Source organism: Canis aureus, chromosome 11 (assembly GCF_053574225.1).
Source record: "Canis aureus isolate CA01 chromosome 11, VMU_Caureus_v.1.0, whole genome shotgun sequence".
Lineage (NCBI taxonomy): Eukaryota > Metazoa > Chordata > Mammalia > Carnivora > Canidae > Canis > Canis aureus.
The window spans coordinates 8,462,943-8,485,179 of record NC_135621.1 but is presented as its reverse complement, the minus strand read 5'-3'; the positions used below and the strand labels follow the sequence as shown (position 1 = coordinate 8,485,179).

Here is a 22,237-nt window from a genome sequence, read left to right as displayed (position 1 = left end):
ATTCATCTATCATCTTTGGACAGATTTTCTTTTTAATGAAGAGATTCCATCCACGTTGAAGCAAATGGTGGGTATTTGTCATTTCTAATAGCTGAGTAATATTCCATTGTATACATAAACCACATCTTCTTTATCCATTCATCTTTCGTTGGACACCGAGGCTCCTTCCACAGTTTGGCTATCGTGGCCATATGTTCTCATTCATTTGGGGAATATAAATAATAGTGAAAGGGAAAATAAGGGAAGGGGGAAGAAATGTGTGGGAAATATCAGAAAGGGAGACAGAACGTAAAGACTGCTAACTCTGGGAAACGAACTAGGGGTGGTAGAAGGGGAGGAGGGCGGGGGGTGGGAGTGACTGGGTGACGGGCACTGGGTGTTATTCTGTATGTTAGTAAATTGAACACAAATAAAAAAATAAACTAAAAAAAAATAAAATAAAATTTCCATCAAAAAGAAAAAAAAAAATAATGAAGAGATTCCATGCCCAGAAAGCAGTGGAAAATGGTCTTTCTCATGAATTGCTGATTAAGTTAAATTATGATATGCTGTATAATTAGGCTGCTGATAATAAGATCAAATTTTATATAACCTTTGATTCACTAACTCTAGTTACAGAAATTTAACCTTAGGAAATAAACATGAGTGTGAGTATAGAAGTATCTTTAAGCAACATTGTGTGTCATGGGTGAGGATGGGGAGAAGGCTGGTGAAAAATCTATCAGGTCAAAACTTTGTCCCCCTAAACATAAGAAATATATAAAATAAATAAATGAGGTGTGTCATAGGATGGTTCAGGACTATCAAGCCATGAAATTCACAGTATAAAAGAATACTCAATGACATGGAAAAAAGTTCATATGTGTTCTGAATTTGAAAAATCAGGTTATAATATATATAAGATGGCCTAATTCAAGTTTTAAAAAATATGAACACACACTGAGAAGCATAAGCAAATGATAACTGTGATTATCTATAGATGCTGAGAGTGGTATGAAAGATTTATAATTTTCTTTATATTGCTCCATTTTCATATTTTTATAAAAAACAATTGTTCTAAGCAGAAAATACAGCTTTTACCATTATAAATGAATGCAACAGCTACTTTTTCTTCTTCCCTTTACTCATAACCATATTAAAAGTAATGTTAAAGAGGTGTTCCAGATTTTTTTTTCTGCTTAGGTTTTCTATGTTGAGTGCATCAAGTTATCACTCCATTATGGGAAAATAAATCCATACAGGATTTGGTTGTGTGAAGTGAAGTAGCTATCTATAATCCTATATGACAGTGAGAAATTCTCATGGAAAGAATAGTTAAATTCTTGAGAATATGGACTGGCTTTTCAAATACAAAGTTAAACAGAGATTTGGGGAAGCATGAAGGTCTTCTCTTTACGTTAGCTACATATGAATTCTTCCTTTTAATACTGTATTCTATGTAGGAATGAATAAAGAACATCAGATATCCATTCGGCTGCAGGTACTTAGGAAATTGCAATGATGATGTATTCATAGCTGTTTTATTTCCTTGACTGACCATGTAATCAGAGAACATTTCCAGATCAAAGTCTATCTGAGAACACTGAGATAAAGCCCCAAATATTTCAAGCCTATTTTATTTTACATCCATACATTAAATATATTTAGAGAAAACAATCCTTAGAAATTTGCACATACATATTGAGGTTACGATCCAAACAGATTTGACCATTTCTCAGGCAATAGGTCTGCTTCATCCAGAGATAAATTAATTGTAAATATGTAATTATCACCATGAAAATCCTAAGACAAAATAAAGTGCAACAAACTCCATATTAATCACAGTCTTCCATGGTGATAGGAAAAGAAGCTTTTAGAAAACCTGAAGCCATTTGGCAAGTGTGTGTGAGAAGGCAGACAGATGAGGCAGGAGAGTGGATAAAGGATAGGAAGAGAACCAAATTGTCAAAAGTGGCTAATGTTAAACCTCAAGAAAGAAGAAAGAGAAGCCAGAAAAGTATTTTAAAATTTATTTTACAAAAAAAGTATTCACAATAGATAAGAAGATAACAATATGATCACAATTCTTGATGTCAGCACCCTTCAAAAAAATATAAATCCCCAGAAAAATAAATGAAAACAATTGCATTTACAATTTCACCTAAAAGAATAAAATACCTAGAAATAAATTTAACCAAGAAGGTGACAGTACCTGTACTCCAGAAACTATAAAACAGTAATGAAAGAAATTGAAGATGGCACAAATGGAAAGATATTCCATGCTAATGGATTGAAACAGTATCACTATAGTGTCCATACTATCAAAATACTTTGGTATTTGCTAAACAAAAGCAATCTACAGGTTTAATACACTTCCTATTAAAATGCTAACAGTGTTTTTCACACAACTAGAAAAAAAATAATACTAAAATTTGTGTGGAACCACTAAGGACCCTAAATAGCCAAAGTATTCTTGAGAAAGAACAAAGGAGGGGTATCACAATCCCTGATTTCAAGACATACTACAAAGCTGTAATAAAAACAGCATGGCAGATATCTTCTCCCATTCTGTAGGTTGTCTTTTAGTTTTGTTGACTGTATCCTTTGCTGTGCAAAAGCTTCTTATCTTGATGAAGTTCCAATAGTTCATTTTTGCTTTTGTTTCTTTTGCTTTCGTGGATGTATCTTGCAAGAAGTTACTGTGGCTGAGTTCAAAAAGGGTGTTGCCTGTGTTCTTCTCTAGGATTTTGATGGAATCTTGTCTCACATTTAGATCTTTCATCCATTTTGAGTTTATCTTTGTGTATGGTGCAAGGGAGTGGTCTAGTTTCATTCTTCTGCATGTGGATGTCCAATTTTCCCAGCACCATTTATTGAAGAGACTGTCTTTCTTCCGATGGATAGTCTTTCCTCCTTTATCGAATATTAGTTGACCATAAAGTTCAGGGTCCACTTCTGGGTTCTCTATTCTGTTCCATTGATCTATGTGTCTGTTTTTGGAGAATATATTTGCAAATGACATATCAGATAAAGGGCTAGTTTCCAAGATCTATAAAGAACTTATTAAACTCAACACCAAAGAAACAAACAATCCAATCATGAAATGGGCAAAAGACATGAACAGAAATCTCACAGAGGAAGACATAGACATGGCCAACATGCATATGAGAAAATGCTCTGCATCACTTGCCATCAGGGAAATACAAATCAAAACCACAATGAGATCCCACCTCACACCAGTGAGAATGGGGCAAATTAACAAGGCAGGAAACAACAAATATTGGAGAGGATGTGGAGAAAAGGGAACCCTCTTCCACTGTTGGTGGGAATGTGACCTGGTGCAGCCTCTCTGGAAAGCTGTGTGGAGGTTCCTCAAAGAGTTAAAAATAGACCTGCCCTACGACCCAGCAATTGCACTGCTGGGGATTTACCCCAAAGATACAGATGCAATGAAACGCCGGGACACCTGCACCCCGATGTTTATAGCAGCAATGGCCACAATAGCCAAACTGTGGAAGGAGCCTCGGTGTCCATGGAAAGATGAATGGATAAAGAAGATGTGGTTTATGTATACACTGGAATATTCCTCAGCCATTAGAAATGACAAATACCCACCATTTGCTTCAACGTGGATGGAACTGGAGGGTATTATGCTGAGTGAAGTAAGTCAGTCGGAGAAGGACAAACATTATATGTTCTCATTCATTTGGGGAATATAAATAATAGTGAAAGGGAATATAAGGGAAGGGAGAAGAAATGTGTGGGAAATATCAGAAAGGGAGACAGAACGTAAAGACTGCTAACTCTGGGAAACGAACTAGGGGTGGTAGAAGGGGAGGAGGGCAGGGGGTGGGAGTGAATGGGTGACGGGCACTGGGGGTTATTCTGTATGTTGGTAAATTGAACACCACTAAAAAATAAATTAAAAAAATAAAAAATAAAATAAAAACAGCATGGTACTGGCACGAAAACAGACATCTAGGTCAATGGAACAGAATAGAGAGCCCAGAAATAAACCCACAATTATGTGGTTAATTACTCTTTGACAAAGGAAGCAAGAATATGCAATGGGAAAATATCTCTTCAATAAATGGTGCTGGGAAAACTGGACAGCTACATGTAAAAGAATGAAACTGAAACACTTTCTAACACCATACACAAAAATAAACTCAAAATGAATAAAAGACCTAACTCTATGGGACGCCTGGGTGGCTCAGTGGTTAAGGGCCTGCCTTCAGCCCAGCGCCTGATCCTGGAGACCCCGGGATCTCCCCACAGGGAGCCTGCTTCTCCCTCTGCCTGTGTCTCTGCCTCTCTCTCTCTCTGTGTCTCTCATGAATAAATATATTAAATCTTAAAAAAAAAAAAAGGACTAACTGTAAAAACCATAAAAATCCTTGAGGAGAACAGAGGCAGTAATTTCTTTGACGTCAGCCATAGCAACATTTCTCTAGATGTGTCTCCTAAGCCAAGGTAAGCAAAAGCAAAAATAAAACATTGAGATTACATTTTAAAATGATTTTTGCACAGAAAAGGAAACCATCAACAAAACAAAAAGACACCTTACATAATGGGAGTAGATATTTGCAAATGATATGTCTGATAAGGGGTTAATACTCAAATTACATAAAGAACTTATACAACTCAACACCAAAAAAAAAAAAAAAAAGCCCACCAAGAAACCAATAATCTGATTAAAGGTAGGCAGAGGACCTGAATAGATAATTTTTCCAAAGAATACATACAGATGGCCAAAAGACACATGAAAAGATGTTCCACATCACTAATCATCATGGAAATGCAAATCAATACCACAATGAGATATCACCTTATACCCATCAGAATGACTAAAAAAAAAAAAAAAAAAAAAAAAGACAAGAAATAATGAGTGTTGGTAAGAATGTGGAAAGGAGGAACCTCATGCACTGTTGATGGGAATGTAAATTGGTACAGGCACTGTGGGAAACAGCATGCAGGCTCCACAAAAAAAAAAAAATTTAAAAAAAAAATTTAAAAACAAATACCATATGACCCAGTAATTCCACTACTAGGTATTTACCCAAAGAAAATGAAAGCACTAATTCAGAAAGATACATGCTCCCCTATGTTTATTGAAGCATTATTTACAATAGCCAAGATACGGAAGCAAACTAAGAGTCCATTGATAGACAAATGGATGAGGGAGATGTGGAGTACACACACACACACACACACACACACACACACACACACTGGAATATTACACAGCTATATAAAGGATAGGATGATGCCATTTGCATCATTTGCCTATGGATGGACCTAGAGGGTATTATGCCAAGTGAAACAAGTCAGACCGAGAAAGACAAATATCATATGATTTCATTCATGTGTGAAATTTAAGAAACAAAACAAATGAATAGAACAGAGCTTTAAACACAGAACAAATTGGCAGTTGACAGAGGGGATATGGGGTGGCATGGGTGACATAGGTGATGGGAATTAAGAGTACACTTACCTCGATGAGCATTGAGTAATGTATAGAATTACCGAATCACTATACTGTACACTTGAAACTAATATAACATTGCATGTTAACTATGTTGGAATTTTTTAAAATGCAAACCTTTTCTCATGTGAAAAAGGGAGTTATGGATACAAGGGGCAGACTCAATGATCCAGCTTGCTAAAAGAATATCTTTTTTTAAAAAAAGATTTTATTTATTCATGAGAAACACACACACAGAGAGAGGCAGAGACACAGGCAGAGGGAGAAGCAAGGTCCTTGCTTCCGGGTAAATTTTTGTTCTTAATAACTGATTTTTATTAGTATTTTATACAGCAAGCTATATTTCTCAATTCAATGTTAATCCTTTTTTATTTATTTAAAATTGGTGCCTAACATTACTTTAGTTTTGGGTGTACAACATAGTAATCTGATCTTTTAAGTCGTTACCATCTATCACCATACAATTGCCCCCTTGATTCATTTCACCCACCCCACCAATCCCCTTCCCTGATGATAACCAAAATCTGTTCTCTGTATCTATGAGTTTTTCTTTTGTTTTTAACATTCCACAAGTAAAATCATAAGATATTTGTCTTTGACTTATTTCGCTTATCATAATTCCCTTAAATTTCATCCATGCTATCACAAATAGCAAGTTATCATTCTTTTTATTGGATGAGTAGTATTCCATTATATATATATGTATATATATGTTATATTCCATTATATATGTACCATATATATACACACACTACATATGTACACACACTATATATATGTGTGTATATATATGGTATATATATATATATATATATATATATATATATATATATCCATTGGTGAACGTTCAGGTTGTTTCCATGTCTTGGCTATTGTAAATAATGCAATGAACATTGGGTGCATATTTCTTTTCAAGTTAGTGTTTTAATTTTCTTTGGATAAATACTCAGGAGTGGTATAGCTGTATCATTTGATAGTTCTATCTTTAATATTTTGAGAAGCCATCATACTGTTTTCCATAGTGGTTGTACCAATTTGCATTCCCATAAACAGTATGAGAGTTCCCTTCTCTCCACATCCTCTCCAACATTTATGATTTCTTGTCTTTTTGATACTAGCCATTCTAAAAATGTGAGGTGAAATCTCATTGTGGCTTTGACTTGCCATTTCCCTGATACTGTGTTGTTGAACATTTTCTCATGTGTCTGGTGGCCATCTGTATGTCTTCTTTGGCAAAATGTCTGTTTAGATCCTCTGCCCATTTTTTTTTAATTTAAATTCAATTAGCCAACATAGAGTATATAGTTTCAGATGTAGTGTTCAATAATTTATCAGTTGTGTATTATACCCAGTGTTCATCATATCACGTGCCCTCCTTCATAGCCATTTTATGTTTTTGCCATTGAGTTGAGTTCTTTACATAATTTGAGTATTAATTTCTTATCGGATATATGATTTTGCAAATATTTTCTCCCATTCAGTAGGTTGCCTATTCATTTTGTCGATGATTTCCTTTGGTGTGCAGAAGCTTTTTAGTTTGATTAGTTCCATTTGTTTATTTTTGGCTTGTGTTGTCTTTGGTTTTGGAGTCCAATCCAAAAATTCAATGCCAAGACAGATGTTAAGAAGTTTAGGGCCTATGTTTTCATCCAGGAGTTTTATGACTTTAAGACTGCCTAAGTTTTCTTACAAGAGTTTTATAGTATCAAGTTTTACATTCAATTCTTTAATCCATTTTAATTCATTTTTTGTGTATGGGGTATGATAGTGGTCTGATTTTAATTTTTTGCATGTGGCTGTCCAGTATTCCCAGCACCTTTTCTTGCAGGAACTGTCTTTTCCTCATTGTATATTCTGGACTCCTTTGTCACAAATGGACTAATAGGTTTATTTCTGGGCTTTCTGGGCTATTCCATTGATCCAAGTGTCTGTTTTTATGCTAGTACTACACTATTTTTTGATTAATATAGCTTTGTATTATAGTTTGAATCCAAGAGCATGATACATCCAGCTTTTTCTTTCTCAAGATTGCTTTGGCTATTAATCTTTTGTGGTTCCATATACATTTCGGAATTATTCACTCTACTTCTGTGAAAAATATCCTTTTAGCAGGAATTGCCCTGAATCTGTAGATTGCTTTAAGTGATGAGGACTTTTCAATGATTAATTCTTCCAGTCCAAGAGCATGGCATATTTTTCCATTTATTTGTGTCTTTTTTGATGTTTCTTATCAGTATCTTATAGTTTTTAAAGTGAGGTCTTTTACTTTAGTTAAATTTATTTCTAGGTATTTTATTATTTTTGAAGCATTTTTAAGTGGAACTGTTTTCTTTATTTGTTTCTGATAGTTCATTATTAATGTATAGAAATGCAACAGATTTCTGCATGGCAATTCTGTATCTTGTAACTTTACTGAATTCATTAATTCTAACAGTTCTTCAGCAGTCTTCAAGGTTTTCTATATATATTATCTTATCATCTGAAAATAGTGACAATTTTGATGACTTTTAATTTTCTTCTTGTCTAATTACTGTGTGTAGAATTTCCAATATTATGTTGAATAAAAATGGGACAAGTGGGCATCCTTGTCCTGTTTCTGATCCTAGAGGGAAAGTTTTTAGCTTTTCACCATTGAGTATAAATTTGTCATATATGGCCTTTATTATACTGAAGAACAGTCTCTCTATATCTACTTTTATTGAGGATTTTTATCATAAATGCATGTTGAATTTTCTTAAATGCTTTTTCTGCATCTATTAAAATGATCATATGATTTTACCCTTCATCCTGTTAATGTGGTATATCACATTGATAGACTTGTGAATGTTGAACCATCCTTATATCCATGGAATAAGTGTACATATTTAATGTGTACATATTTCTTATATACTGTTGAATTTATTTTGTTAATATTTTGTTGAGGATTTTTGCATCTATGGTTATCAGGGATATTGGCCTATAATTTTCTTTCTTCCTTTTTGTGTGTGTGTGTGCACACATGTGTGAGTGTCTGTCCTGGCCTGGTTTGTGGTGTTTGGTAATGCTGACATTATAAAATGAGTTTTGAAGTATTCCCTCCTCTTTAGTTCTTTGGGAAGAGTTTAAGGAGGCTAGGTATTTAATCTTCTTGGACTGTTTGGTAGAATTCACCAGTGAAACTGCCTGGTCCTGGATTTTTGCTTATTGGGAGATTTTTGATTACTGAATCACTATCCATACCAGTAATCAGTCTATTCAGATTTTCTATTTCTTCCTGATTTGGTTTTGGAAGATTGTATGTTTCTAGGAATTTATGCATTTCTTCCAGATTGTCCAGTCTGTTGGCATGTAGTTGCTTATAGTAATTTCTTATAATCCTTTGTATTTCTGTGGTGTCAGTTGTAACTAACTTCTCCTCTTTCATTTCTGATTTTGTTTATTTGAGCCCTCTATCTTTTTTCTTTGTGAGTCTAGCTAAAGATTTGTCAATTTTGTTCAGTTTTTCAAAGAACCAGCTCTTAATTCCATTGATCTTTTCTGTAATCCTTTTAGTCTATATTTCATTTATTTCTGTTCTTGTCTTTATTATTTCCTTCCTTCTACTACCTCTGGGCTTCATTTGTTCTTTTTCTAATTCTTTTAGGTATAACCTTAAGTTGTTTACTTGAGATTTTTCTTGTATCCTGAGGCAGCCCTGCATTGCTATAAACTTTCCTCTTAGAACTGCTTTTGCTGCATCTCATAGATTTTGAGCAGTTGTATTTCCATTTTCACTTGTTTCAAGGCATTTTTTCATTTCCCTTTTGATTTTTTCATTGCCTCATTGGTTGTTCAGTAGCAAGTTGTTTAATTTCCACATGCTGGCATTTTTTCCCAGCATTCTTCATGTAATTGATTTCTAATTTCATCCCACATGATCAGGAAAGATGCTTGATATAATTTCAATCTTCTTAAATATATTGAGACCTTTTTGTAGCCTGACATATGACCTATTCTGGAGAATTTTCCACGTCCCCTGAAGAAGATAGTGTATTCTGGTTTGTTTGTTTTGTTTTTGTTTTTGTTTTAGATGGAATGCCCTGCAGATATTTCTTAACTCCATCTGGTTTAATGTGTTGTTTAAGGCCAATGTTTCCTTATTAATTTTTTTTCTGGATGATCTATTCATTGAAATAAGTGAAGTATTAAGGTCCCCTATTATTGTACTGCTGTTACTGCTGTTTCTCCCCTTAAGTCTGTTAAAATTTTCTTTATAGATTTAGGTGCTCCTGTGTTGGGCGCATAAATATTTATGAATGTTATCTCCTTCTGTTGGATGGACCCCTTTATTATTATGTAATGTCCTTCCTTGCCTTCATTACAGTTCTGTTTTAAGTCTATTTTGCCTGTTATAACTACATCAGCTTTCCTTTTGTTTCCATTTGCGTGGAACAACTTTTTCCATCCCTTCACTTTCAGTTTTTGTGTGTTCTTAGATTTGAAGCGAGTTTCTTACAGACAACATATAGATGGGTCTTGTTTTTTAATCCATTCATCTATTCTATGTGCTTTGGGGAATTTAGTCCATTTACATTTAAAGTAATTATTGATAGGTATGTACTTATTGCCATTTTGTTCATCATTTTCTGGCTGCCTTTGTAATTGTCTTTATTCCTTTCTTTTTTTGCTCTCTTCATTTGTGATTTGGTGACTTTCTTTAGTACTATGTTTGGATGCCTTTCTCATTATCTTTTGTGTGTCTACTATAGGTTTTTGCTTTGTGATTAGCCTGAAATTCACATGTAACAGCCTATATGTAACTATAGGCTATGTAACCACATATGTAACCAACAACTATGTAACCATATTTTTACTTCCCTCCCCTGCAACATGTCACACTTTGATGTTGCATTTCACTCTTTCTATTTTGTGTATCTCTTAACTGATTATTGTAGTTATTGTAATTTTAGCACTTTCATCTTCTAGTCTTCATACTGGCTTTTTAAGGGCTTATTCCACCATCTTTACTATATGTTTGTCTTTACCAGTGAGATTTTTTCCTTTTATATCTTCTTGTTAATGGTTAGTACTTTGTCTTTTGAGCTTAAAGAAATCTCTCTAACACTAGTTGTTAGGACCAGTTTAGTAGTGATGAACTGTTTTGGATTTGGCTGGGCTAGAAAACTCTTAATCTCTCCTTCAGAGTATTCTTGGTTGGGAGTTTTTTCCTCTCAGCAATTTGAATATATCATGATGTTGCACTGGATATGTTTTAAAATCAAATATACACTAACCTGTTCAGGATTTGTGAAACAGAATTCTGACTAGAGCTATTTAAGAGCTTTCCAGATATAATGCTAGCTCTCATCTTCATGAAGATATTAGAGAGATGTAGGTGCTCCAAGATGCTTTCTTAAGAACTCTTCCCTAATTTATCCAGTCACAAGTACTTTTTAAGTTTCACATTCCTTCAGCACTCAAACATCAGTTTCCATTGCAATGTTTGTTAATTCTTTCTTCAAATATATTAAGTGCTTGTAATGTGCATGAAAGGCAGTAGGGCATACAGGTTAGAAACAATGCCTTGACTTCAAATAGATGATGTATGATTCAGCTCAGCCACATAGAGCTTTGTAACTTTGGCTAAGTTGCTTCACTTCTCTAACCTTTGTTTTATTCATCTGTAAAGTGAGATAATAATGTGTATTCCTATATACAGTATCTTTTAATTATTATTTTAAAGATTAAATGAAATAAGGAATTTAAAGCTCTTAGCTCTTGAGTCGAGAGCTAAGGTAAATGCTCATATTATCTATTACTACTTCCACTACTATGACTACTACCTTATACTTAGTTTACTGAAGAGGAAACCAAAGATATAGAATGACCCTGTAGGTGCCAACCCTATAGAATCTCCTAGTCTTAAAGGAGAACATATCATACACCAGTGAAATGCTAAGTGACCAAATGAGTATGCTATATAAGTCTTTAAAATCCAGGAACATAAGACGCACAGATGGCAGCACCGTATAGTGATTAATATTGTAAACAATGCTGGAATCAATTGCTTCTGTTTATTTTTTTTAAGGGATTTTATTTATTTACTCATGAGAGACATAGAGAGAGAGGCAGAGACACAGGAAGAGGGAGAAGCAGGCTCCATGCAGGGAGCTGGATGTGAGACTAGATCCTGGGACTCCAAGATCTTGCCCTGAGCCTAAGGCAGACGTTTAACCTCTGAGCCACCCAGGTGTCCCAATTGCTTCTGTTTAATTGCTGGTTCTATTAATGACCAGATGTGTCACCGAAGTCTGATTATTTATGCTTTCTGTCCTTCAGTTTGTTTAAATGTAAAATGAAATAAGAGTACATCCCACATAGGGTCATTGAGAAGATTAAATGAATGAATACTTAAATGAAGAAATAAAGAAAGCATTTTGACAGTGCCTGGCACAAAGTATTTAGTAAATGTTAGTGGCCATTACATACTTCTTTGTATCCAGCTCAAGACTTAGCATAGTGATGTGCCAAAGATATTTGTTGGTTTGCTAGAGGTAATGGTATAAATACCAGACCATAGCCCTGTAACTATAATGCCATTAATTTATAATTGAAGAGGAAGGAGTCACTGTGGGCTACAGAAGTAAAATGGGTGCTCCTGAAGACAATCTCTTCTGTTTTCTCACTAAGAAAAAGGAAAAAAAACTTCGACAGTTTAAGGAGAGAAGAGAGGACATATGAATAACAGCTATAAAGCAGTACATAACGTAGTATGATATATTAAATGTGGCCCATTATATTGGGTATCCCTGCCTCTAGTAGAGTAGCTTAAACTTGACTCAAACCCCCAACTTCTTGACTTGACTAAGTCCAGTGGTGGTCTCCAAGCATTCTGGAACTCCAAGTACCTTTATTCAGTGTTATTCAAACTGTAGCCACTGATACGTGTTAATCACTGTTCCTTGAGGAAACAAAAGGATGTGGGTTTTCCATGGTTAAATAAGTTGAGGAAACATTGATGAAGTTTAACAGATTACTCAGAGTTTCTTTTAACGTATACACAGCATTTCCCCAATGTATTTGACCATGGAACTCTTTTCTCACAGAAAACCTATCAATATCTTCTATTGCACATAAAGAAGTTGGAGATACACTGCCTTAATTGGAAGGAAAAAACTTACTGGCAAAATAACAGGTAATATGGAGGATATTTACATATTCGAAAAAAGGAAGAATTAATGTTTTGAATACCTATGACATGCCAGAAATGTAAATAACCAGTTATATAATCCTTGCATTATATTGTATCTGCATTATATTTTATCACCAAGATTTTATGGATGAAGATTTTAAAACTCAAAAATTAAAACTAAGTCACACAGCTAGTAAGTAAAGGAGGTAGCTCCTTCCATTGATTAAAGTACCTAGCATCTGGGTACTTTGAGCACCCAGAATTGCACGCTGGGTGAAAGGAAGGCTGACAAATAAAAGAGAAAGATTACTCCAGGGTATGTATGCACACCTTTCACTTTGTCATCATTTCACTCCCCAAGTATGTTAACCAAAATCTACTTAGTGTAAGACAGAAAAAGTAGTAAGCCTTAATAATATAAGAAGTTCAGAGTAAATGCAAATTGCTCTAAGAAAAAGCACCAGATGCCACAGAAAATATCGATTATGTTCTTTTCACATTTTAGGACCAAAATTCCTTTAACCTTCACTGAAAAGATTTCACAGCAGGTCCAGTGAGGTACATGAATAGTGAGTCTTTATTTCAGTGGTCCTGGTTTCCTTTGAATATGGAACCAGTAAAATTAAGACAGACACAGTTTTTAAACTACACGGGTTAAGAAAGGTACTGGGTTCTGGAATCCACATTGAAAATTTTTTCCATACGTGTCCTGGTATATATATTCTATACATATGCATAATCAGTATTGTTGTTCACTGAATATCATGTAACTATGCCCCTCAGGTGCAACCCAACAAGTTATTTTTATAAATTGGATATATTCATACATTATATTTTTATAAATTGGATACAGTTTCCTTATTGGTTCAAAAGGACTGACACAGATGAATGATTTCCTCAAAGACCATCACACTATCTTTCTGAAATAAGCCCAAAGACTTTAATTACCCTGAACTGCAGATTTCCTCCCCTCAGAAAACCTAAAAGCTCAAAGGTATAGAGCCAAGAGCCATGAAATTGCTGGGTTCTGGCCACCTTGGCAATACCCAGGGACACCGGGGTCAGACAACCTTATTTCTCATGAGGAGTACTAGGAATATAATTTGTGACTTAAAAGGAAGCTCATCTCTCCGAGTCGGTGACTATTACCCATTGCTTGGAGGATTTTCCAGAAAGTTGGCCTGAAAACCTCTGACTCATTGCCATTTCTGAACTTGTTAAAAAAAAAATCTTTTGCCTCCTAGGTTATCTTAGAGAAAAGGGGACAGATTTGCCTGCAGATTTGAGAGCATTTCCCCACAACAACCTTATCAGCAGGTAAGGCAGGTACTTCTACTGCCACGTCTAAGCTGTGTAAACTGAGGCTCACACAGCCACAGTGAAGCAAGACTCCAGGGACCGAGTCCAGCACTCCTAATGTGACAACCTTGGCAATGGACACGCATCATAAACTGGAGGGCAAAGTTGGAATCATCACGGAGAACTGCACCTCGGAAGACCTTCTGGTTTCTTTGTCTACATTTCACGAATTTTTTTTTTTTCTGAGACAATCACACTTATACCACAGTTGCAAAAACATTAATTTTCTTTTTTTATTTTTATAAATTTATTTTTTATTGGTGTTCAATTTGCCAACATATAGAATAACACCCAGTGCTCATCCCGTCAAGTGCCCCCCTCCGTGCCCGTCACCCAGTCACCCCCACCCCCCACCCGCCTCCCCTTCCACCACCCCTAGTTCGTTTCTCAGAGTTAGGAGTCTTTATGTTCTGTCTCCCTTTCTGATATGATATTTCCCACACATTTCTTCTCCCTTCCCTTCTATTCCCTTTCACTATTTTTTATATTCCCCAAATGAATGAGAACATATAATGTTTGTCCTTCTCCGATTGACTTCTTTCACTCAACATTAATTTTCTAATCAAAAAAGTCATGGGCGTATATAAAGCGTTTTGTTCCCCCCCCCCCCCCCCCACCCCTTGGTTAAATGAATTGAAAACAGCTCCCCCTCGCTGTCGTTCGAAAAAAACCTTCACCCAAGTTCAGGACGCGGAGCTCGGGCGGAGGGATTCCCGCGGGGCGCGGGGCGCGGGCCCTGCACCTGCCGCGGGCGGTCGCCGTCTACCTGCTAGTTAACAGGTACCCGTGTCGCTTCCTGCAAAGCGCGGGGGCTGCATCCTTCTCGGTCCCTGGCTCCCGTGCCCTGCACCGCGCCGGCCGGGCCGCATCAGGCCGCCGCTCCCGGTCCATCCAAGGGGAGGTCCCCACCACCCAGCAGTGACCCGACCAAGTCCCCACGGCCCGCGGTGGCCCCCTTTGCGCCCATCCCCTGTGGGATCGGGCTTTGTCCGGAGGAGGTCCCAGGAATGCAGTTCAGGGAAGCTCCCTAGGCACCCCGCGCACCCCCAGGGAGCCAGGAGAGCTTTAACCTGCAGTGGAGACGCGCACCGCAGCCGCCCTCCCACCCCGGGGGGCCGCTTCGGAGACCTGCGCGCGGCCTTCAGGGCCTCAGACGTGGGCTGGAGGTAACAAAGAGCAGGGTGACCTTTAAGTCACCCAGTTGTTACCCTGCAGGGGGGCAGGGGTGGGGAGATGGGGACCCGAGGGGGAGGGGGCGCTGGCTAGCTGCAGGGGTGCAAACCGCAGCGGGAGGAGGCGGGGGTCGCGCTCCAGGTTCCCGCGCAAGGGCGCGCGCCCCGGGGGCGGCCTCGGGGTTGCAGGGGACCAACCCCGCTGCTGCGTCTGCTGGGATGACCACCGGGCTTAAGGTGGCTGTGGCCGCGGCCCCGGGGGAAACAGCGCCAAGGCACGTCCAGCTCTCCGAGTCCCGGCGAGAGGAGCGCGGGAAGGCGCCGGCACCCCGCCCCCCGCCCCCCAGCCCCACCCCCGCGGCGGTGATGCACGGAGGACAAATCACCGACGTCGAGAGGCCGGGGGAGGAGGGGGGGACAAAAAGAGGGAGGAAGAAAGCCCCCAGGAGCGGGGAGGGGAACGGGAGACGGCGGGCACCGAGCAGCCTCCGGCCGCTGGGGCGCTGGAGGGGGAGCGCTTTCCGGGGAAACCGAGGCCGCGAGCACCGAGGGTTCGCAGCGCGCCTCGCCCGCGTCCTCCGAGTCGAGGGGAAGCCGGGCGCGGAACGGGGCCTCCAGGCGACCGAGCGCAGCCCCGCGGGCGCTGGGACAGCGGACCCGGCAGAGCGCAGCGGCCTCCGCCCGGCCGAGCGGGCGCTGCAGCCGCGGCATGCGCATCCCCGGGGGCCCCGGCGCCCCGTCCGCCGGCAACTCCAGCCGCTGGTGGCCTGCGTCCGGCCGCGGAGCCAACGCGAGCGGGGACGCGGGGGCGCTGGCGGACGGCGGCGGGCCCCCGAGGGACGCGCGCAACGAGGAGCTGGCCAAGCTGGAGATCGCCGTGCTGGCCGTGACCTTCGTGGTGGCCGTGCTGGGCAACAGCAGCGTGCTGGTGGCGCTGCACCGCACGCCCCGCAAGACGTCCCGCATGCACCTGTTCATCCGCCACCTGAGCCTGGCCGACCTGGCCGTCGCCTTCTTCCAGGTGCTGCCGCAGATGTGCTGGGACATCACCTACCGCTTCCGCGGGCCCGACGGCCTGTGCCGCGTGGTGAAGCACCTGCAGGTGTTCGGCATGTTCGTGTCGCCCTACATGCTGGTGGTCATGACCGCCGACCGCTACATCGCCGTGTGCCACCCGCTGAAGACGCTGCAGCAGCCCACGCGCCGCTCGCGCCTCATGATCGCCGCCGCCTGGGTGCTGAGCTTGGTGCTCAGCACGCCGCAGTACTTGGTCTTCTCCATGGTGGAGGTGAACAACGTCACCAAGGCCAACGACTGCTGGGCCACCTTCATCCAGCCGTGGGGGCCCCGCGCCTACGTGACCTGGATGACGGCTGGCATCTTCGTGGCGCCCGTGGTGCTCCTGGCCACCTGCTACGGCTGCATCTGCTCGCACATCTGGCGCAGCGTCCGCGGCAGGACGGCCCTGCGCGCGGGGGCGGCGGCGGGCGCGGTCCCGAGGGGCCTCCTGCGGGCGCCCGGGGCCAGCAGCGTGAAGACCATTTCCCGCGCCAAGATGCGCACCGTGAAGATGACTTTCGTGATCGTGACCGTGTACATCGTTTGCTGGGCGCCCTTCTTCATCCTCCAGATGTGGTCCGTCTGGGACGACGGGTTTGTTTGGATCGGTAGGTGCAGGGGGGTTGGGGGGCGGCAGGAGAGCGCAGGTCCCCCGGGGCCCGCGCTGCTAAACTTCTGCGGGGGCCCCGGGGGACGCCTTGGGCGACATGAACCCAAAACGCAGTTTCTGGGCGTCTCCACCCGCGGACGTTTGGATTCAGCAGATCCAGAACCAGGCCCAGGAATCTGCTTTTGCAGCTTGCAAGGATCACAAGACGAATCCAGAAGCTGCGCCCTAGGGTCAGCCTGGCGACCGCAAAGGTGCGGGGTGACTTCTTGCTGCACCTCTAACCGCGGCGCGCTCACACCCTGCGGTCAAGTCTACCGGATACACTGTAGCAACTACTTTCTGCTAGTTTGTTAAAAGTATCACAATCAATACAAAAATTTTGTAGTAATGCGCCCCCCCCAAAGGACAAGGATAAACGGACCTATTTTCCTGAAGATTCTTAAGTCAATAATTCTAATTTAGTATTTACTAGGTTTACAAGGTTCCATTTCTTATAATCTTTTCCTTTTTCTTTTTTTTTTTTTTCTAAAAATTACTGCAAGATTTTTTTTTTCTGGTATTTTAAAGCAGGACTATTGCCAGATTTTTTTTCTGGTATTTTAAAGCAGGATTATTGATAAACTCTAAGTTGGATAAACTAATTAATTTGTCTTTCAGCACTAACTTAACCATACAGCTACAGCCTCCGCACCCAGCTCTTGCAGTAGCCTGTGGAGAATGTCCTCTATACCGACTAGTTTGTTTGATTTTCACTCCTCCACAAACTGAAAAAACGAACTTCACAAGAAACCTCCCCCCCCCCAAAAATAAAACATTTAATGTTGAGTCTTGAAAAAAGGCATTTCCTTTTAGTAAGAAAAAAAAACTTTTCAAATAAAATATATTACAGGAATGTTACCCAGTGGCTGTAGCTGGGAAATAGGTATCTGGAAAGAACTGTCTCCTTTTGTTGTTTGGGATTGGAGTAGGGGGTATAGGTGATATACTTTGGAAGTTACATCTGCAAATAAAACATTTGAAAGTGAATTTATTTCAAACAAATAAAAATACTCGAATGGCTATAATATTACTGATAATAAAGAATACAACATAAATGATATACTTTTGGTTTACCATTTCCTGTCTTGCTTGATCTTAGCCTCCTAATATTACCAATCAAATAAAAAAAACTCAGTCTAATTATTCCTTTATAAGGATTTAGATATAATTTCTAAAAACTTCTCTACTTGTGCCTAAGTATGCTGATGAGTTTCATTCTTTTTGAATACAGCCTTAGCCATGGACCATGATCACCATTAATAGTAGCATGTTAGCACAGAGTATGATGAAATAACCTGCAACTTATTGTAGCATAGCAAGAGTGAGAAGATTCAAGTTTATATTTAATAATCATGTAAAAGTTAGCACTTGCTGATTATTCTTTAGAAAAAGTATATTATCAGTGTTATAGTTCTGTAAAAGCTTATAATATTGACACAGTTTACCAGTGCAAACCAGCATAAAATATATCAAAAACTTGTTGGAATTTCCTAATTCAGCTGTTCTTAATATAATTTAATTGTCCAAACCACAAAATTGGTTTTCTTTTAACATCAAAAGGAGCCACAGAAAAGTAACCAAAAAAGACAAAACCCAGCTCCACTAACAAATAATGCATCCTTCGGGGACCTATTACTATGACCCTCTCATGTATAGTTTTATTACAGAATATGTTTAATAGTAAAAAATCTAAAACCACTAAACATGGTCCATATTGTCATACTTTTATTTTAGTTGTTAGGATGAATAGACAGTTTTGTATATGTGGCTATAGACTTTTGGAATTTCATTGAATTTCAGCCATTCTGTAAGCACTGTGTCCGTTACCACATACTAGTGCTAGTATAAAGAATACAAAAATCCTAAAAATAAATTATCTGATATTCTTAACTTTTTGAAAGTCCCATTCATTCCGCTGAAATATTTTTAAGTGGCTTAAGATATTTGAATTGATGTCAATGCATCTTGCTTATGAAAATATTTGACAGCCAGCAATTTCCGTACATTGGTAAACAATATACTTCATTTTCTATATCAACCCTTTTTTTTTTTTTGCCCCTTTTAAGAATCCATAGAAAAATGAGTTTATCCGGTGCACATTTCCTTGCTTGTGACTGTTTAAATAATCTCCGCTTATGTTTTTCGTACAGAATCAGAAAACCCAGCCATCACCATCACGGCATTACTGGCTTCCCTGAACAGTTGCTGCAATCCCTGGATCTACATGTTTTTCAGTGGCCATCTCCTGCAAGACTGTGTGCAGAGCTTCCCATGCTGCCAAAACATGAAGCAAACATTCAACAAAGTAGATTCTGACAGTGTGAGCAGAAGACAGACTTCCTATACTAACAACCGAAGCCCGACAAACAGTATGGGCACATGGAAGGACTCCCCTAAAACTTCCAAGTCCGTCAAATTCATTCCTGTTTCAACCTGAACCCACATTCACACAGCCCGCCTCTTGTAAAGAAAGGACTTTGGGGTCCACTGGCTGAATCCAGCTAGAAATCATGAGAAGAAATGAACTTATAGGTGATAAGTGTAAAGCGATTTGGTGAGGACAAAGACTGTATTTCTAGTTGCATTTTCACATTGCCTGGACCAAAAGTTATGAAATGTTTTATATGTGATGTTAATAAAACAAACAAACCTGCCACACTAAAGTTTGCAGGCCGAATTCCCAGAAATATAATAGAAGTTATATTTCTAAAGGAAAAATCATCACCACCCTGGCTTTACATTCTGTTGTTGGTTTCCTTTCGTTTCTTTTATTATGGACATAACTAAGGCCTGATTGGTTTAGAAGTCATACGGTGTAGGGGCCTTTTTTTCTGAACAAAGTGAGCTCATCGGCAGTCTTAGTGTTTGAAAGGAATTAGAAGACATTTCAGAGAAATTGTTTTCATCCAGTAAGAGTCAGTTTCTGCATCTGAAAATGCAGCCTCACACAGTGTCCTGGAGATGGGAAGGTGCCTTGCACAGGCATGAGTACTTGGGGCGTACGGAGCAGGGATGCCTGGTTCACAGCAGCAAGAGGAAAGTTCTGTTCAATGCTGTAAATCACCTCAATTTCTAAATGGTAACTTTAGAACTGGCGGTTCCCTCATGTTTTACCAATTGTAGAAAGCACAATTATTATGATGCTAAAGGTTAGAGAAAATACGGTCAAATGGCCAACAAAACCGCTGTTCTCCCACCGCAAGGCCATTTGAAAGTCAGATTTGTACAGGGAAAGTCAGATTTGTACCAGGAATATTCGATTTTATTAGAAGAGTAGAAATGGGTTATCCAAGATAACTATGTAGACTTTCTCTAGAACACTGTAAACATGTTTTGACTAGTGTTATAAACTATCCTGTGTCACGCTGGTTCATGTGTGGGGTGTCCAGATTTATAAATAAAAGAGTCTTCTAAAGAGTGACTCCAGATTGAGACACTTGGGTGCCTCAGTTGGTTAAAGGCCTGACTCTTGGTTTCAGCTCGGGTCATGACCTCGGGGTCCTGAGATCAAGCCCTGCGTGGGGCTACTTGCTCAGCATAGAGTCTGCTTGTCCCTCTCCCTCTGCTCTGCTCTCTTGAATAAACAAATAATCTTTTTTTAAAAAGTGACAGGATATAGAATGTCCTCTCATTCTTAATCGAAAATAATTTAGTCCTTCTTTCTGTCTCCTATCCATTTAACAGTTACATAGCAGCCAGAGGCATGGCTGGGTAGGAGGAGGGTAGGATATTGGGGGGGGAAAAAACTATTGGGCACTAGTATGGTTTTTTGCTACTAATGCATGACATTGGCAAATTACTTAAAGACAAAAATAAAATAAAATTTAAAAAATTACTTAAAGACACATAAACTCTTCATTTCTTTGGCTGTACAATGAGGTTGATAACTCTTCAAAGCCTTCATTTCTTTGGCTGTACAATGAGGTTGATAACTCTTCACAGGTGAGAACCAGATGAAATCAAGGGTGTGAAAAAATCTTCATGAACTGTCGAGTGCTCTACGAATGTACCAGTTACTTTTATTATAGTCTTATGATAGTCTTAAAGTATAGACTTTATTATAGTCTTCAGAATCGCACAGCTTTTTCCTGTTTACTTTCCATTAACCAGAATTTGTTGGTTTCATGTCTGGGATACAGAATCCTAAAATTTAAATATAGCTCTGCTGATTCACTGGAAAGCATTGCCAGCGGCCATGAAGCCGGCCTCCTGCCTAACCACAATTTTCCAATTTAAAGATAGAACTTACTTTCCTTTAAATGCAGGTAAATCAGAGCCAGCTGAGAGTATCAATTTCTTTTATTTCTAAACAGAGATAAATTACAGCACTACTTGGCTGTTCTGACTGCATTTTTCATTAATGGAACCCAAAGTTTTTTTTTCTGAGCTATGCTCTCTGGCCCTTCTTCTTAGAGATCATGCAATGATTTGAGGATACATCATGAACGTTTTGCATCCCTTCGAGGAAGCAATAGTTATTTTAACAGCATTACTGTAGTTTTGTTTTGTTTTGTTTTACTTTGTAGATAAGAAGCTGAGGACTGGATGGCACTGTGAGAACCTAGGAGCTTCAATTTCACTCCTCTTCATTCCTTTGCCTTTCCAAATTCTCAGGCTCCGCTATTCCCTGGATTGACATGCCTAAAAAAAGTTTGCGAATGTTTTATAGAAATTAGGCCCGTAGGTTTTAGAATTCTGCTTTTTAAAAATAGCAAATATGTTTCTTAAAGGGCACCAGTCAAATTAATCAGTTCTTCATTATTTGGGTCATAGCAGCATCTCAGTAACCCTGCCCTTGTGCCTCTGTCAGCCCTTGTGGCAACTTGTCCTCAACACTTCAAAACTAAAGCCCTTTCAGTTGGTACAAAGGTGAGCTCATCCAGTTCCAAAATAATAACCTGTGGTTTTTGTACTGATTGTTTCAAAATGTTGACACATACATTCAGGTAGAAGTATTCAGTTTGAATCTTATTTGTAGGAACATCTCTCAAATAAGGTACATATCCACCTACCCAGCTGTGTTCTCTCCTTTTAAGTGCATCAGGAGGCAAGATAATACTAAAAGGTAGTGGGAAACCCCAAGAGATCCAAGTGCTATTTCTGCACTAGGCAAATAGATGGTCTTATTCTCTGTGATTTAGGCTGAGAATCTTAACCTAGCTAGGTGCTAAACGTCCTTAATGTTACATACCTGGAATGGCATTTATATGTCCCAACACAATATTCCAAATTGGAAGAGTCCTGTGTATTTCAGAAGAAAGGAAACTTTAGATGGCTGGGAAGGAAAGATTCCTCTTTCTTGAGAGAGGAGAAGATCTGAGATATTATGCCCAGTGAAGGCTTGCAATCAAGGATAAATGTGTTATGTCACCTAATTTTATTTT

General features: G+C 39.5%; 1 protein-coding gene and 1 long non-coding RNA gene across 2 annotated transcripts in view; one reads left to right on the top strand and one right to left on the bottom strand.

The window, feature by feature from the left end:
* The window catches only part of LOC144322939 (uncharacterized), a 125,225-nt gene that overhangs the window by 59,924 nt on the left and 43,064 nt on the right, over positions 1-22,237 (bottom strand). The window lies entirely within an intron of this gene.
* AVPR1A (arginine vasopressin receptor 1A) lies at positions 15,840-20,688 on the top strand. Its single transcript, XM_077913651.1, has 2 exons — positions 15,840-16,812; positions 19,004-20,688. The coding sequence occupies exons 1-2, from the start codon at positions 15,855-15,857 to the stop codon at positions 19,288-19,290; spliced, it is 1,245 nt and encodes a 414-aa protein (XP_077769777.1). The 5' UTR covers positions 15,840-15,854; the 3' UTR covers positions 19,291-20,688.